The 16,237-nt window shown below is 40.4% G+C and overlaps 2 protein-coding genes across 2 annotated transcripts; one reads left to right on the forward strand and one right to left on the reverse strand.

The window, feature by feature from the left end:
* Positions 1-89: 89 nt before the first annotated feature.
* On the forward strand, positions 90-9,315 carry LOC146304608 (receptor activity-modifying protein 1-like). Its single transcript, XM_084713960.1, has 3 exons — positions 90-378; positions 3,545-3,680; positions 8,897-9,315. The coding sequence occupies exons 1-3, from the start codon at positions 324-326 to the stop codon at positions 9,150-9,152; spliced, it is 447 nt and encodes a 148-aa protein (XP_084570086.1). The 5' UTR covers positions 90-323; the 3' UTR covers positions 9,153-9,315.
* Positions 9,316-11,570: 2,255 nt separating this feature from the next.
* On the reverse strand, positions 11,571-15,001 carry LOC146304609 (putative methyltransferase DDB_G0268948). Its single transcript, XM_084713746.1, has 6 exons — positions 14,859-15,001; positions 13,878-14,038; positions 13,497-13,710; positions 13,269-13,372; positions 12,372-12,509; positions 11,571-11,784 (listed from the first exon to the last, which is right to left on the reverse strand). Exons 1-6 carry the CDS (start codon positions 14,964-14,966, stop codon positions 11,697-11,699), a joined length of 813 nt encoding a protein of 270 aa, XP_084569872.1. The 5' UTR covers positions 14,967-15,001; the 3' UTR covers positions 11,571-11,696.
* Positions 15,002-16,237: the final 1,236 nt, after the last annotated feature.

Below are 16,237 nucleotides of genomic sequence, written 5' to 3' on the forward strand. Positions count from 1 at the left end.
TTAAGACCAGCACTAATTTTGGAGTCTGACTTTGTTTTGTCCCCTCTGAGCAGCTCCACGCTGTAAGCAGTGGGACAAGGGGATCGGATGACAGGCAGAGCGTCTATGATTAGGGCTGCGGCGAGGGGAAGGAGGCTGCCACTGTGGAAGGTCAAGGGGCTTTAACGCGCAGTTGACCGCACACCAGGAGCTGCGGTTGATTTATCTGAAACGTGGCGGTGTTGGTGGCTTTGGCTAGAATACCGGGGGAAGAATGAGACACGTGTGGGTGATCTCCAGGGAGTGAGCAGAGTGCGTGAAACGTCTTGGGGTTGGTGTTCAGCATGGCTCTGGAAACCGTGTCACTCCTGAGAGCAGGGCTGGTGTTGTTGATGGCAGGTGAGTGTTTGTGACGACGGAGGGTCAAGTTCCTCTAAGTTGCTTAAACTTAAACTTACTTTTAGGATATTGTATTGGTTAATATTTGGGTTTAATTAATCTTTTTATTATTTCACTGTTCAGTCATATTATTATTTGTTTATTCATTCAGATGCCACAAACATCAAACTGTTAAATGCAAAAATATACACTGTACAACTCTGACGATACACTACCTTTAAATTGTAACTGTTTTCAGTCTGAGGCAATATCAGGGGTGTAGAAAGTATTCAAATTGTTTATTTAAGTAAAAGCTGCAATATCATTCTGTAAAAATACTCTTTTATAAGTAAAAGTATACTGCATCAACTTTTACTTGTGAGAAAAGCTCGAGTACTACAAGCAGCATGTATTTAAAGTACAAAAATTCTCCATCAAAGTACTCCAGGTAGAAAACTGGTCCCTTTGACTATCATTATTATTTATTTACATGCTGTTATAGTCTAATCTACAATGATTCATCGTATTTAATCATGCATATTGTTTCAATTAAGTAAAATATAAAATAATTATTGCTGCAAAAAGCACAACTTTTCCAAGAACAAAGTCTAAAGTCACATGAAACAGAAATTGCAACTTGTTGCAATCTGGATGCTCAACAGGTTATTAGGAGGACTTACAAAACTTCTAAAAGGAGTTTATAACTTACAGAGAAATGCATTAATGTCAACAAATCCTGTTAGGTAGTAAAAGCGAGAAAGTCCATCTAGGGAGGAGTACTGGTTGTTTTAAGGAAGTAGTTATTTAAACCCAAATCAGCGTCTTTTTCTAACCCTAACCAAGAAATTTTTGGTGCCTAAACCTGTGACCATCACATGAAATCTTTCTCAGCAAGATTTATTTTGAAAGTCTAATTTGATGTTGCACATGTATTATTGTTAACTTGACTACAGAATGAGAACATGTGTTCATTCATGCCAAGAAGAGGCAAAATTCAGTGCGGTGGCTCTATTATATGCTTTAGCGTGATACCGTATTACTAAATCAGCCTGCCCTCACCAGAAAAATGATGAAATATGAAATATGCCACTGTGACCCCAACCCAGATAAGCTAAAGAAAATGAATGGATGGATGGATGGAGGGATCGACATCATCTGTGCAAGCAGCTTACTACAACCGATATTTGCATTTTTGTTAGGCGGTGGCTGTCGTAATTATGACAGGAGCAAATGAGGAAGTCAGGTAACATAGTATAAAGAACTACAAAGTCCACATAGGGAGGAGGTCAGTGTGGATGGATGAGTCAGAACCACAACCAGGAATACACTGTTTGTGTCCCATGTGAAACCAAGAGTCAACATTGACTCCTTTTAACTATTTTAACTTCTATACACAAAGTAACTTACAACACATAATTAATGTAACTAACTCAAACCAAGATGTTTTCCTAAACCTTACCAAGTACTTTTGGTCCTTAAACCAAATCAAACTGCAAACGTTTCACACCATTAACCACATTACGACAACAGTCTGGTAAGACAAAGACCTGGTACAATGAAGGTTTGGTCTGATGAAGGTCCACTGCAACGACAGCCCAGTACGCCTGCCACTACTACTCTCCAACGGTCATAAATGTTGTTTAAGGAACAGTCACGTGTTGTTTAAGGAGTCACTGGTCTAGTGGGTTTCTAGCACAACTTCTCCTACTTCCAAGGTGCATGAAGAACACCAGCAACACTTGCCGTATGTCAAAAAACTTTCTTCTCAGACTGAAAATAAAGATGTTTGAAATACTACAAGTATTACTGGCGTTTCTCAAACAGCCTGTTCTGTTGTTTAGGTACGAGGACATGTGCTCTCAATACAATGTACATGTATCCAGCGAGGACGAGTGTTCAGCATAATAGGAATCTCACATGTGAGAATGCTTTCAACACTCTCCTCTCTTGACAGGCTTTTGAAAATCCTCTGTCACTGGGCTTCACTTTCACCCCTACATGAATGGGAGAATGTGAAAATTAGGCTCTCATGCTGAGCAGCACAGCAGCTGGCTTCACATGAGTGACATCTGAGCTCGATGGATCATGTCATATTCATGAGCGTCAGTTTTTAAAATCCATAACTATTGAGTCCTAGAGCGGGGCAGGGTGAATTTCTGATTCCTGCTCCACTGATGGGTGTTTCCTTTAGCCAAAATATGGGAAAACTTGAAGGCAGAAAGTCAATAGAGTCCTGTAGCATCTGTCACGGTTTGCCTTGATTTTCCAGGATAACGGAATGTGAATGAAATGCTGGTTTGCAGCCAAGTTAGAAGGCATCTTTGAACGCCTGAATGTCAGATTTCTCTATGAGCAGTTGCCAACAAAGAGAGACAGGTGAAACATAACACCTTTACAACTCTGTGGGTGATAAACAAGCTGATAGGTGCTTCATTTCCTTTTATATGCTCAATTTATGACTGTTTTTGATGCTTTTTTGCTGCACTTTAGTTTTTTATTGCAGCACCTCAAGCCTCTGTTTGCACAAGCAACAGGGTCTCGACAATTTTTCGCATTCTTCTTTGAGAAGCATCTCTTTTCGAAATCCCCATGTCAACACATTCAGTCTTCCTTTGAGTGTTTCAGAGCCTCGAGAGCCAGCTGAGACAGAGCAAACATAATGGGCACACAGTTGGCCCTTATCAGGCCGGCGCAGACCGAGATCCACCATGTTCCTTCATCGTAACAACAACCTGTTCGTTCCACACGGGCCTTTTCCGCCAGCTTAAGCTCCCTCTCCTACTGTACCGCTCAGTGGTGTTACATTCAGCCCCGGGTCCTGCGGGACGGCTGCGGTCTGCCTCCACGTTAAGAGGCTGTTTACACACATCTCTGAAGTAAACAAATGGGATTGGGATGCCGACTGCAAATTAAAATCTTTTCTTAGTGAAAGTAACAGCCTAATAGGGAAGAAAATGGCCCAATAGGAATAAGCACTGCCAGGACACGACCTTGTTTGTTGTCTAAACATATTCCTAATTATCAAGAATTGAACAGAGCAGATAACCTCTGTAGTGCTTTGTCAAATTATTTGTATCTTTACAATGGTTCAAAGTTTTGCTCCCCACACTCAGTGAAATAAAATGATGATCTCTCATCGTCTTATTTGTAACTTGATTAACGCAGTCTTTTCTCCCTTCCTCTTAAGCTCAAGTCCTTCCATCAGCGTCCGACTGCAACAGGGGTTTCTATGAGATGATCAATGATGTATGCTTGGCCAAGTTCAAATTGGACATGGAAAGACTGGAGCGGGGCCTGTGGTGCAGCTGGCCGGACACTATGGAGTGAGTTTACCTTGTTGGGGCATGCAAAATCAGTGGGCAAAGCCATAGAAAATAGGTTACCAACAGCATAAAATCACTTGCAGCCATTCTCGTACAGTTCAGTCTGAGGAATTTACCATTTATGGCGAGAGGATAGGGTTAGATTTGGCGGAAAAGGCTGATGATTTTAATAAATACCAACATGAACAGTAAGATAAGCTGCAGCAGCGAACTGCATGAAAGTATTGGTCATAATGAGAAGAGTCAGGATATAACAGCTGCACTCAACACCTGCATGAATATGATTGGATGTTACAGTCAGCTAGTATCCAAACAGCTGATGAAGTGAAGGCTTGAATGAAGCAGCTGAGGCATGGCTTCAGTGCTCTGCCTGAACTAATTCTATGCTTCATTTGATTCTTATTCAGAGCACAGAAGAACACATTTGAACCATCAATATTATCATATACATTTAGTCATTATACCTGTCTGATCCTCCTCTATATTTGTGGTGTTTATTGAGGACACACTCTAAGAAACGCCGAGCTCTAAGACAGGGTGATATCTACCAAACTGGCATATAACCATGTCCACAGAAAAATAATCGATGGACGATGACACTGTTTGTTGGAGAGGTTTGGCAGAGGGTTGGCAGTTCCACGCTGCAGCAGGAAAGCCAGCTTGCTCGCCATTGTAGTCGCAGCCGTTTCCCAACGCCGGTTGTCTCACTCAGCCAAGAAAAATCACCAGCGAAGGGAGCAGGCAGATCAACTCCCACATCCGTGCCAGGCGAGCGCCTGACAAGTGATAACTAACAACTAATAACTTAGTTGTGTTCATACTGAGAAAACTACACTAAGAAAACAATTGCACGCATGAAAGAAACAAACTAGCAGCGGCTCACACAAAACTCCACTTCCACCAATGTAACTGAACATTTTGGGTTCACCTGACTGGGCAGTAGGGCTGCATGATATGGTAAAAAAAAGTCAATCTGTGGTAATCTTGACTGAAATCACAATTGCGCACAGGCAAAGTACATCAGTATTTCTGTCGGTGGCCCTATCGGTTTCTACAGTGGCCCACTTTATGACACAGGAAGTATGATACTGGTGAGAGCACATTCTGTACACATGTACTCAATGCTTAACTTGCTCTTCGTTTGTTAATAAGCAGTAGATCTTAGCCATCTTCTATATTTACTGATAAAAATGCATTACATGCAGCACATAACGTCACATTTAATGTAGGATTTTTTCCATTCTCCCTGCAGGTCTAGTAGTTTGTGAAGGAACAAGGTTGTTTGCATTAACTTTTGCAGCCCACAGTATGTTGCTCTGATAAGACATCGTCAACCTGTCTTCGTGGCTGTTTGCCTTACAGTCATCGCCAGCTCTCCACCGCTTCACTTGGTCACGGCCTTTTACTGTATCTGTCGCACATTATGTTGTGTGTGTGTGTTAGACTGTGTCTCCGAGCACTCCTTTCTCAAACACTGGCAGTCAGAGGATGAGTCAGACAGGAGGGCGAAAGGAGCTGAGAGGCCCACAGGAGAAGCCATACTGTCAAAACTGTGATTTCCCTCCTGGCTCACTGTCCTCTCTTGGTCCAGCAGCACATAATTGGTGGTGCCGCTTTCTGTGTGTGTGTTTGTGTCTGACTTTACAGTTTTAACTCGTCATAAAAGATGTGTAGAGGCACGCAGAGGGTTTGCAGTTGCGTCATGAAACTTTCTGTTTGACGCCATTGTCGAGGTGCACTGGAGAGCTGGCTGCACGACTGATAAATAAACAAGGCAGAATAGAAAATTAGAAATACTCAAACAAGCTTTATGTGTGCAAACCAATTTAGTGACTTTGAAAATTCAAGTCTAAAAGGTTGGACTTGTTTCAAAATAGAGGTAAGATGCAACACAGTGAGCTTTTGAACCGGTGTGTAAGATTTGGAGGATTGTTCAAGATGAGGCGCTTCAATGGACGCTTCTCGCTGTCATCACACATAAAACCACACCTGCAGCTGCCAGTAGTCCATCCTAGGACGCTGACTGGCTGCACCACTTTTGGTGCGGACGCAAACGGATTACTTGAAGCCTGGCGAGATGGATTCTCGCATGATCTCGCGAATCAAGCTGCCTCGCAAGGTAACTTGGAGGGTGAAGTGAGGCGTAATCTGCAAGCTCACCACTAGATACCACAAAAACCGACACCCTGGTCCTTTAAAGCAAGAATAAATTACTTTTTGAAGAAGAAATAAAACAATCGTCATTCTACAAATGACAAGCTGAATTCATAAGTAATAACATGCACTCTTTGTCCATTCATTACACTCCTGTTCTCTTACTTGTTCTGGAAAGACCAGTAACTTCAAACTCACTTTAAACTTTAGTTGTTAACACCAAACTTCACAAATCACAGCCTAATATGTAAAGGAGAATAAGCATAATTACTCGTGCAGATATTCAAAAACAACCACACATCTGTGAAGCTAAAACCCCTCCAATCCATGGAGTGCTTTGTTTTCATAAAATACTTTTCCCACTTATAATTCGTCCACTTGTCAGCAGTCGAATTATACAGTAAACATCTAGAGACAGACGTCTTGTCATTTAGGTGAGATCCAAACATCACATACACAGTGATGAATATAGAAATTTCTCCGGTCCAAATTCATGCGAGTCCAAACCACACTGCCTGCCAAGTCAAAGAGAGAAAGGTCTGACTAGTTATGAAGCTGAAACAGTTTGTCCTCCAAAGTGAAACGAAAGGCTTCAACAGACATGAATCCTTAAGTAGCTTAGATTCTCTGCATTGTGACAGGAGTTTGCTCACATATCCACTGAATAAAGATTCATTATGTGTTAGGGTTAAGCGGGGGTAATTACCAATTATTGGGGTAAAATGAAGAGTTGTTTCCTACTGTTGCATTTCCTTGAAGAACATCAGCTTTTATACAGCAAAAGTGTGTCCTATATTTCACTTTATTGTACATTTAGAAAACGTTTTGTTACTCTTGACGTACTATGAATTATTTTCAGCTGTGTTTCAATGGAATACAACACAAAGCATCTGAGCTATCATCTACAGATAAGCCAGCGTCCTCTTCCCCACAATTTTTAGATCTATCCATCTCTTTTATCAGACACTCTGATAGTGCTTTGTGAATGCTGGTCATTTTGCTGATCAAGTACTTCTTTCTCCAAAAGATAACAAGCAATCCCTGTGGTTTCACCTTAAAGATGACTGAGGAAAAACCTGAAGGCAGGGGATATCGCAAAACTGGCAGCCAGGCATGATAACCTTTTTTTTTGTTTAGTTTGTGAAATGATGAACAGAGTTATTCTTTATTAGTGACCTTTCTTTGTCTGCTCGTGTCGTCTGCAACAAAATACCACGAGTGACAATTGTGTCTGAGAATAACGCAAGTGAACCTCTGTTGTAGGATTTTATAAATTAGCAAGACAATTTCTGTCTAATTAACGCTTTGATTTATTGCCAAATTCGATTTTTGCAATCAGATTAAAGTCTTATATCGAACTGTTAAAGCCTCTGAAAACATGAGCTGCCACCACCACGCGGTCTTGAAAAATGGTCTAAAAAGCAAAATGTGCTGTTTTTGAACCTAGTTTTCGAATAGTTATGAAATTTTATTTACACTTAGATCCTTATGAATGCATAATGAGAAACTAAACTTTGATATAATATATGCATTTTTACTATTTAAAGCCACATTTCTAGAGGCTTTAAATAGGAATGTGTGTGTGTGTTTGTGGACACACACACTTGTGTTGTCCATGTCTTAGTGTCTCACTGTGTGTGGGTGTAAATACTGTATGTGTTTGCAGCTTCACTCCAAGACTTGCTTGTTAGTCGAGAAACAAATTATATTTTTAAAAAGAACAAGATGGCGTTATTCACACTCTGTACTGCTCCGAGCTATAAAAACACCCCAGTCTCTGTTGACTCGTTTTATCTTTAGGCCAAAATGCTTTCACTGAGTGGAAGCTCGACACACGAATTTGTATTAACATGCTTGTGAGAATCACTTAACCCTAACCTCAAACCTTTATCCAAGTCCAAATCTTAATCATGCGTCTTAAACTATGATTAACTTTAACCCTGTCCTTTAAACCTAATCCTGATCCCAGCTCTTACAGCTGCAACACCAGCTCCTGAAACAGCTCCTGGTGATGATAGCCGGCTCTTAGAAGGATTAGAGTGCCAGAATCACACACACAATACCACTACATACCAATCATGTAATTCATGCTTTTATCCAAAGTAACTGACAGTCAGTGGACAGTGAGTCATACACCGCATATGTGATAAAACGTCCTTATTCTGCTCGACACCGTAATTTTATGTAATTTCATACAATAATCAATAATTAGGATCGATTACTAACCACCCAGGGGTCCTTCAGGCCTTAAAGACTCCCTGGATTACTGCTGGACTCAAGGGGGAGGCAAGATTGCTCCCCCGGTCCCCACATGTTCAAAAAAAAAAAAAGATCTCTTGGATGCTCCTATGGTAGATAAAACATGCCCACTAAGGTTCCCTTCAAGTGGACAAAACATGGTAACATGTCCTCAAAAGTGCCCTTTAAGTGGAAAAAAACACAAGGCAGTGCCATATGGGTCACCCTACATACTAGAAAATTATTTGACCTCCATGTAAAAATTCAATAGTTCCCTTTATGTTTTTATATTCGGCAACTCACAGCAAAACAATCTACATGGATGAATAGCACTACAGGTAAGAGAAAAAACATGTATTTTTGATTTTGGGCTGAACTGTCACTTTAAGGACGTAGCTTTCTGACCACTCGGCCTCCAGCTATGCAGTTAAACACAGCGGCCATCCGGAACAGAATCTGTCGTGGTATGGGGCAATGCTGTACTGAGGGTGCTACTCTGCTGGTATGCGTCTCCATTTCCCCTGCCCTCTACCACCTAGCAGTTATATTTAGCTGCGTTAAGCCCACTGGTAATTCTAGACGCTCCTTTGCCTTTTTTTTTCCTACCAACAGGAATCCCTGCTCTGGCCTCTGAAAGGACATTTCAAAGACATTTTGAGAGACTGTTTCAATCTGGAGAGTCTAAAGTTCTGCAACTGGGAACAGCGATACTCACTACTTTAAGTTTAGTGTGGAAAATAGGGCCATGAAACGTGACGACTGGCTCAGCATGTGAGACTATGTTTTTCCTCTGTGAAAGTTCTGTGTGTTGTCGCCCTCCGCAGGATCTACGAGAGACTGACAAACTGCACCTACCAGGAGGCCTTGAAGATGGACTGCTTCTGGCCCAATCAGATCGTCGACCGCTTCTTCATGCAGATTCACCGGGTCTACTTCCACGACTGCGCCCTCACCGGCCGGCTCCTCCACGACCCGCCGATCAGCATCCTCGCCCCATTCATCGCTGTGCCGGTGCTGGTCACCCTGCTCATGACGGCCCTGGTGGTGTGGAGGAGTAAACGCACAGAGGGGGTTTTATAGACACTGGATTTGGGCTTGTAAATATATATGTGATTTTGCACTTATACTTATTATCTTGTGTTGTGTATGTACGGTGCAGTGAAATACTTGCATGCCTCATGAAGAACCGTCTGACTGCAGTATGTCGACCTGTAATAAATGCTCTATTTGTACAAGAACAGAATTTATCTGTGCAGTCTTTTTTAGTGGATAACATCACCAATATGAGAGTGGCAAAGTTTGGCAGGGGGAGAGTAACAAAGTGTTTGAGATTCAGGGGATTTGGAGGCCATGCATGTTAATTACCATCTGTTCTCATGGCCCTAAACAATCTGGGAACACATAAATAACAGTAGAGAGGAGAGCACTCAGGGCGACACCAATGACTCAGATAAATTATTGTTATAAATTTGGAAGAGATGTGAAGAAGGATGAAAGGAGGGCAGAAAATAGAGAGGAGATGATTGAAGAAGAGAGGGGAAGAAGGGTTTTTGGACAAAGAGGTCAGGTTCTTTCAAATCAGTTTGTGCTGAAGGAAAACATATTTTATTCTAATCTCTGCAGAGCTACATACAACTTGGAGGAAAGCAAATGGTGCCTCGATTACATTTCCATGCAAATAGTGATTTGTTCACTTTCAAGGCATCTACAGTACAAGCTTTCACAGTTTCCTTTTGAAATCTGTTTTTCCTCCAAAACAAAAAGATAAACAGTGTTCCATTTTGTTGAGGGCAAAAACAAATGCATGGGGCCTTGAGGATGGACTGCTTCTGGCCCAATCAGATCGTCGACCGTGGACTGACTCAGATAGACAGTCATCCATCACTGTATGACAGGGCTCCATCTAGTGTTCACTCTGGAGATCAATATCAATAATCCCAGATTTTATCATTTTGTCATATTCACATGAGTAGAACATTTGAACATCTTTATATAGAATACATAAAAGTACAAATAACGTGTTTGTTTTAAAAGCACCCAAATTCAGCTTTGTATTTCAAGCGAAGAGGGGCAACAATGTGTTTGCATATTGGCTTTCCAGGTTTGTCACATCCTGATGAAAACTACAGCTGTGGCTTAAAAAATGGGAATCAGAACCCCAAAAGGAGGTTGATGGTGATGCCCACAACCACAAAATGAAAAGTTTAACCTGCAGCATTACTTTTAGACACTTTGACATGATCATGTTTTCTACATCAGAGGTTTTCACTCTAACAAAGCTTGCAACAAGTAATATAGTTAACTAAAAGCAGTTAGCTGGAAGTAGTCTTAAAATAAATACAAATAGTGACAGATTTAACTAGAAATAGTGAGCTGACAGTGATGAATGAGTGGTTAAAATAACCCACTTTGCTAAAATAAAAGGACAAATGCGTGAAACAGTTAGCTAAAAGTAATGAATAAATAGTTAAATAGCCTAGTTAGCTAAAAGCAGAGATAACTAGCTGACATAGTTAGCCAAATCTAACGGATATATAGTTGCAATGTCCTTCTTAGCTAAAAGCAGTGGATAAATGGTTGACAAAGTTTGCAAAAGTTATATTAAGTAAGTGATATTAATCCACTTCTCTTTGCTTTTAAGATACCTGGCTGCTGGTTGCTGGCTGCCTCTCCGAATTAAAAAACACGTGCCAGCAGGTGGTGGTCATTTGGTCAGGCAGCCAGCAAGACTACTACAGCAGCCTCCCAAAGGGTCCTTTACGTGCGCTTACTGTAGTTTTTTCACTTCGTTCTGGACTTTGGCATCTGAGCAGCATTTGTGTGAAAAATAAGTTGGCTAAAATAGGTAAGTAGGTAACTTTTATGTTGTTGCTGCTTAGTTTGTACTTTTATGATGTTTGTAATGATCCATGTCCAGCTGTTTATCAATTATGTGTCATTTGCAATAAATAATTGTAATTAAATAATGATGATGTCATGATGTCATTGCTAGAGCTGAATATGCTAATGCTGAATCACTAATTCTATCTTGTAAATGCTAATACAATTTGGCGTGTTAATAGTGTAGCCTGTATCTGTGTGTTACTGTTAAAGGGCTACTCTGGTGTTTTTAATGCCATGATGTACAGACAAATCAAGCAAAGTACCAGAAGTTAATAAAACTCCATTGCTGCGGTTGCATCTCCCTGCAGTATGAATGCAAATGAATGCAAATGAATGCAATCCATCATAATAAGTGTACAATTTTTCTAGCCACCCACTTACTATTTATGCAATGTTAATTTTGACATCAGTCTGTAGGAAATCGTGAGTATTCTGTTCTGTCCGTCTGATCCAAAAGTAGTGTCAGATTTCAACAGAATGCAAAATACACCAGCCTCTACTTTATGATGAGTGATGCTGTCTGAGACAAAAAACTCCTAACCTATATGGATTGACTGAGAGTACAGAGGACCACAACATGCCATTGTGGATCAAAATATAACAACTTTGTATAATAACAACTTTGTTCATGAAAATCTTGAGTACCTGATGAAAAATGTGAATTCATATACAACATGTATAACACTTTTGTGTACAAAAACAACGGTGTGATGGCTTCAGTCAGTCAGAATCTTCAAGGAATCAAGGTTTGCACGCCAGCCAATAAAAATACTTTACAACCACTGTAACTTCTGGGTCAGGAGAAGACGCCTTCATGGCAGACAGGAGCCTGAAATTGGAGACATGAGAAGACAGTGTTTTAATTGGATCTGAAATGATGGATCGACTCATGTCTTCAGACATTATTTGCAGAACAGTTGAGGTAATATAAAAGAGTAAATGAACTAAAGCCTCAAATGACTCCCAGAGCACACAAGACAAAATACAGGTCAACTCTTTCCAGAGACAGACAGCAGAACTGTGTGTAAATCTTCCCAAACTGTGATAGTAATTAAATACAATGTCATACTTTTTTTTATCCATGTAAAAGTTATGGCTCAGCACTTCCCCTCCATATATTTTGCTTGCTGGGCTATTCTGCCCTGTCAGTGGCAGGGGAATTAATGGTGGTTATATTATCAAAGCTGAAAAAACCTTCAACAGTTAAGCTTAGTCAAGCAGTGTTTGGCTTTTCTGATTAATGCCCATAAGACTGTGACAGCATTCAAAGACAAATTTCAGCAGTTTTTGATGATGATAAATGAATTTGGGTGGAGATTAGGAGATCAACGTTCAGCGCCAGGAGAGTGGAGGTGAGAGCTCAGGGCCAGAAGTTGATGATTAGACCTGCGGACGAGTCTGAGGTTGATATCTCACTTGTTCCTGATGTCAGTAGAAAGACGTTCGGTTTCACAGGGGTCATTTTGCAGCAGTTTCTGGTAGCTGGAGAAGGTCTCCACCATGCCGATGTATCCACTCACTGGCAAGATCCTTTTTACACGGAAACACTCATTCCTGGTGAGGAAAAAAAACATGAAATCATCTTATAGGCTTTATATTTTGAGTGTTTGTTAAAAGTCAAAGAAGCTGACTTCTGGGAAAATCTCGGCTGAATAATGTTTCAGAAACACACTCGTCTCCCCTGAGCAAGACACTTGACCCCCAGCTGCCTAAGTTTAAGCTGCTCTGTTCCAGAAAACTCCCAGATGTCAGGATATTTACATATGACTCTTTTTCTTTACTCCACCAAGCCATAACTGCGAATATGAACATATTTATAGCCTCTGTGCCCCTAGCCTTCATTTAGATTTCATCTTCAAGGTGCTGTTTATCAGAATTTTATTTTTAAACATTCAGAAAATTTCTGAAATTATCAACAAAATGTGTGAAGAAATAACTGTAAAAGATATGAGTTGCAGATATATCTGCTGAAATTAACTAACTGGCTATGTTTGGCCTGTTCTGTCCCCGAACCCATCTGCTATCGCCTGATGATGATTTAGACTCTTAGGGCGATGGCCATTTTGGGGGGCTTCCGGTGTAGCCAGCAGATATCTGGACATCCAGATAACAGATGTCCAGGCCAAGACTTCCTCTTCTGTGCACTGGTCGTCATCTACAGTCTGATTAATAACGTGAGGTAAGAGCTTTGCAGTTAGCTCAGTGGGGGCAGAGTCAGCTAACAGGACTGGTACCTGCACAGCTGACCAGCTAGGGGGAGCTTGATTGTCTGATGCTGCCCCCTATTTGGGAATCCCATCTGCAAACACTCACCATTCTTTGTCCGGGTATGAGCAGGAATCAAACATGTCTGAGTAGATATTCAAAGAACTTAATCCAATGTAAGGATCTCGGTAAGGACGCAGGGCATCATAAAACTAAAAAAAAAAGAAAAACAAAAACAAATTTTCATTACCAAATAAATTTGCATAGGCCAACGCTATTTGAAAAATAGCTAAGATATGTCTAATTTTGGGGAAACCAATTCAAATCTCTGCAAACCTCTTCACAGATGTCATTGAGCGTATTTGAGACGTCCCCGTACTCCAGCTCCATTTCCATTGTGTAGCTCAGGAGGGCCAGGCAGCCTCCAGGCCTCAGCACCCTGTCGGCCTCCAAGAGGAACTTCTGGCGGTCGAACCAGTGAGCCGCCGTGAAGGCCGTGACGAGGTCCACCTCACCTGAAGCAAACGGTAGATCCTCTGCTGGACTCTGTCTGGGGTTGAAGTGATCAGAATAATGTAACAGGAAATGGGGGTTAATGCAGTTCAATATAGCCGATATCTATGCTGCATTAAAGTGAATTTGTAAATGCAGTTAAAAATAAAAATCGCAACCCTGGTTTTTATCAAATTCCCTTCCCACACCTTCCCTTCACCTCACTTGTATGACACATTTGCAGGTTTTTTATTGGTCTGCGCCATCTCCAGCTGGGCGGGGCTGACGTCTGTTCCAACAACCTTGGTAAAGTACGGAGCTAATAGGATCGTCCCTTGGCCTGAACCGCAACCCGCATCCACTGCAAGTTTGAACTGGTTTGAAGCCTAAATGGAATAGAAAACCATCCCTCTTAATGTTGATAACACACTCAATCAAATATCTACTTTAAATGTACTTCAGTAGCTTCCATTATAGATTAGACAATACCACAGACCAAGGTTCAGCATTTAGAAGACAGAGTTAAAAAAATATTAAATAAACTAGAGAAGCAATTTCTGAAGCAATTTCTCCGTTGCAAGAAAAGCCACTAGTGCGATGGAAAAAACTGGGATCATCTGCTTTCTTCCAGAAATGTTGGATCAAAACCTTCAGCGGTCACAATTAAAAGGTTGAATCAGATGTAAAAAGTCAGAAAAATGGAAAATATTTTCCAGTTTGAATTGCATTTCTACCTGAAAGTATGAATCACTAGTTAACATTTGAAAAAATGTGAAATTTTTAGATTTTTTCCCATTTTTTTTCCATAATTCATTGTCAATGGGAAAATTGTCCGCTGGAATCTCTGGGAAAGTATGAATCAGAAAAGACATTTTGGGAAAGTCATAATTCAGATGAATGTTTTGACTTGGAATGGTTTGAAACGGTTGAAGTTTGTGGAACTAGTTACATTACAAAGTTTTCGTTGAATGGGATTTAATTGGGATCGGATGAAATTTTGCAGAAAGTATGAATGCTATGAATGAAATAATAATAAACTAACAGAAGAACATAGATTAGACATTAGAGCAGCTAAATGGAAGATGATTTTTAAAAATGTTACTCAGTGTTTCAGTAGAGGTGTCATAGGCCACATAAAACAGCAGCAGAACACATAAGCATGTTACAGGCTGTTCAAATGCTGAAAACTTGAAGATACATACCTACCTTTTTCTCCATGTAGCCCATAATTATGCTGATTAATTCACTGGGTGCTACCCTGTACTGCAGGTAAGCAGCTGCATGATTTTTCCCTTCAAAGAGACGTACAGCCATGTCAGTGCTTGTGCATGTCAAAGCACCTAACTCACTGAATACTTTGACTCTGCACTTTGAGCTGGTCCTTATTTAACCACCAAGTTACGCATTAACTGCCAGAACTAAAATTGTCCTGCCCGCCTGCAGCGTTGCAAGAAAAGCATGCAGACATGCAATGAAATGCATGGACTTTACATTTTATTGCTTTGAGTTAATGATAAAGGTAATGTAGCTTCACTTTCTGATGATGTAGTCATTTATTTTTATGGTTTTTGACATGCAAAACACCATGTGCCAAACAGCAGTAAGTCTTCAATGATTCTGCAACTTTCTGCGGCTTTTCTGACTGTGGTGTGAGGAAAAAATGCTTTAATATGGAGATATGCATGGCAGGATCTACACAATGAAACCAGTGTTTCACTTAATGAGAAGTTAGGGAGACCATATATAGAGTTTTGACTTCCAATTAAAAAGTAAAGAAAATTTAAAAAATAACACTGCAAAAGTTCAGCTATAAGTAACCACTCAAAAATGAATGAAAGAAATTCTGTATGATGAGCTTTTCTATATTTCTACACATGCACTTGCTTGGAAATAACAGCAGGTGGCAGTAAATTCACATACATATGATGGTTGGTGCTTTCAGGGAACGAGAGACAGTGATGTAAATTCTTACCACTTAGTACTGTGAAATGTAATCGATTGTCCTGTTCGGTGTAAGAATAAATAAAACTTTATCTGTGCAGTAATTTATGTGTGTATATCATCACTAATATTGAGATTCAGGGCATTTACAGGCCGCGCATGTTATTTACCATCTGTTTTCATGGCTCAAAACATATAAACATCTGTGAACACATAAACAGCAGATGACACTGATGAATTATTGTTTTAAATCTGGAAGAAAAAGAGGAAAGAAGAGTAATAAATGTTTCTATCATAGAAAAGTGAATAAACTAAAACCTCAAATGACTCTCCGTCCTCCATGCAGACCACACAAGACAAAATACAGGTCAACTCTGTGTCTGTGATAGTAATTAAATACAATGTCATACTTTTTTATCCATGTAAAAGTTATGGCTCAGCACTTCCCCTCTGTATATTTTGCTTGCTGGGCTGTTCTGCCCTGTCAGTGGCAGGGGAATTAATGGCGGTTATATTATCAAAGCTGAAAAAAAAACCTTCAACAGTTAAGCTTAGTCAAGCAGTGTTTGGCTTTTCTGATTAATGCCCAAGATTGTGACAGTATTTAGAGATGAATTTCAGCAGTTGTTGTTAATAATAAATGA

The sequence above is a fragment of the Lutjanus erythropterus genome, chromosome 24, assembly GCF_056507025.1.
Source record: "Lutjanus erythropterus isolate fLutEry1 chromosome 24, fLutEry1.hap2, whole genome shotgun sequence".
Classification (NCBI taxonomy): Eukaryota; Metazoa; Chordata; class Actinopteri; order Lutjaniformes; family Lutjanidae; genus Lutjanus; species Lutjanus erythropterus.

Excerpts from the sequence above, each read along its gene's own strand:
- LOC146304608 (XM_084713960.1), top strand. The coding sequence starts at position 324 with ATGGCTCTGGAAACCGTGTCACTCCTGAGAGCAGGGCTGGTGTTGTTG. Across the intron at positions 379-3,544 it reads GCTGGTGTTGTTGATGGCAG|CTCAAGTCCTTCCATCAGCG; the intron begins GTGAGTGTTTGT and ends CTTCCTCTTAAG. Across the intron at positions 3,681-8,896 it reads AGCTGGCCGGACACTATGGA|GATCTACGAGAGACTGACAA; the intron begins GTGAGTTTACCT and ends CGCCCTCCGCAG.
- LOC146304609 (XM_084713746.1), bottom strand. The coding sequence starts at position 14,966 with ATGGCTGTACGTCTCTTTGAAGGGAAAAATCATGCAGCTGCTTACCTG. Across the intron at positions 13,373-13,496 it reads TCAATGACATCTGTGAAGAG|TTTTATGATGCCCTGCGTCC; the intron begins GTTTGCAGAGAT and ends TTTTTTTTTTAG. Across the intron at positions 11,785-12,371 it reads TCTACTGACATCAGGAACAA|GCTCCTGTCTGCCATGAAGG; the intron begins GTGAGATATCAA and ends CTCCAATTTCAG.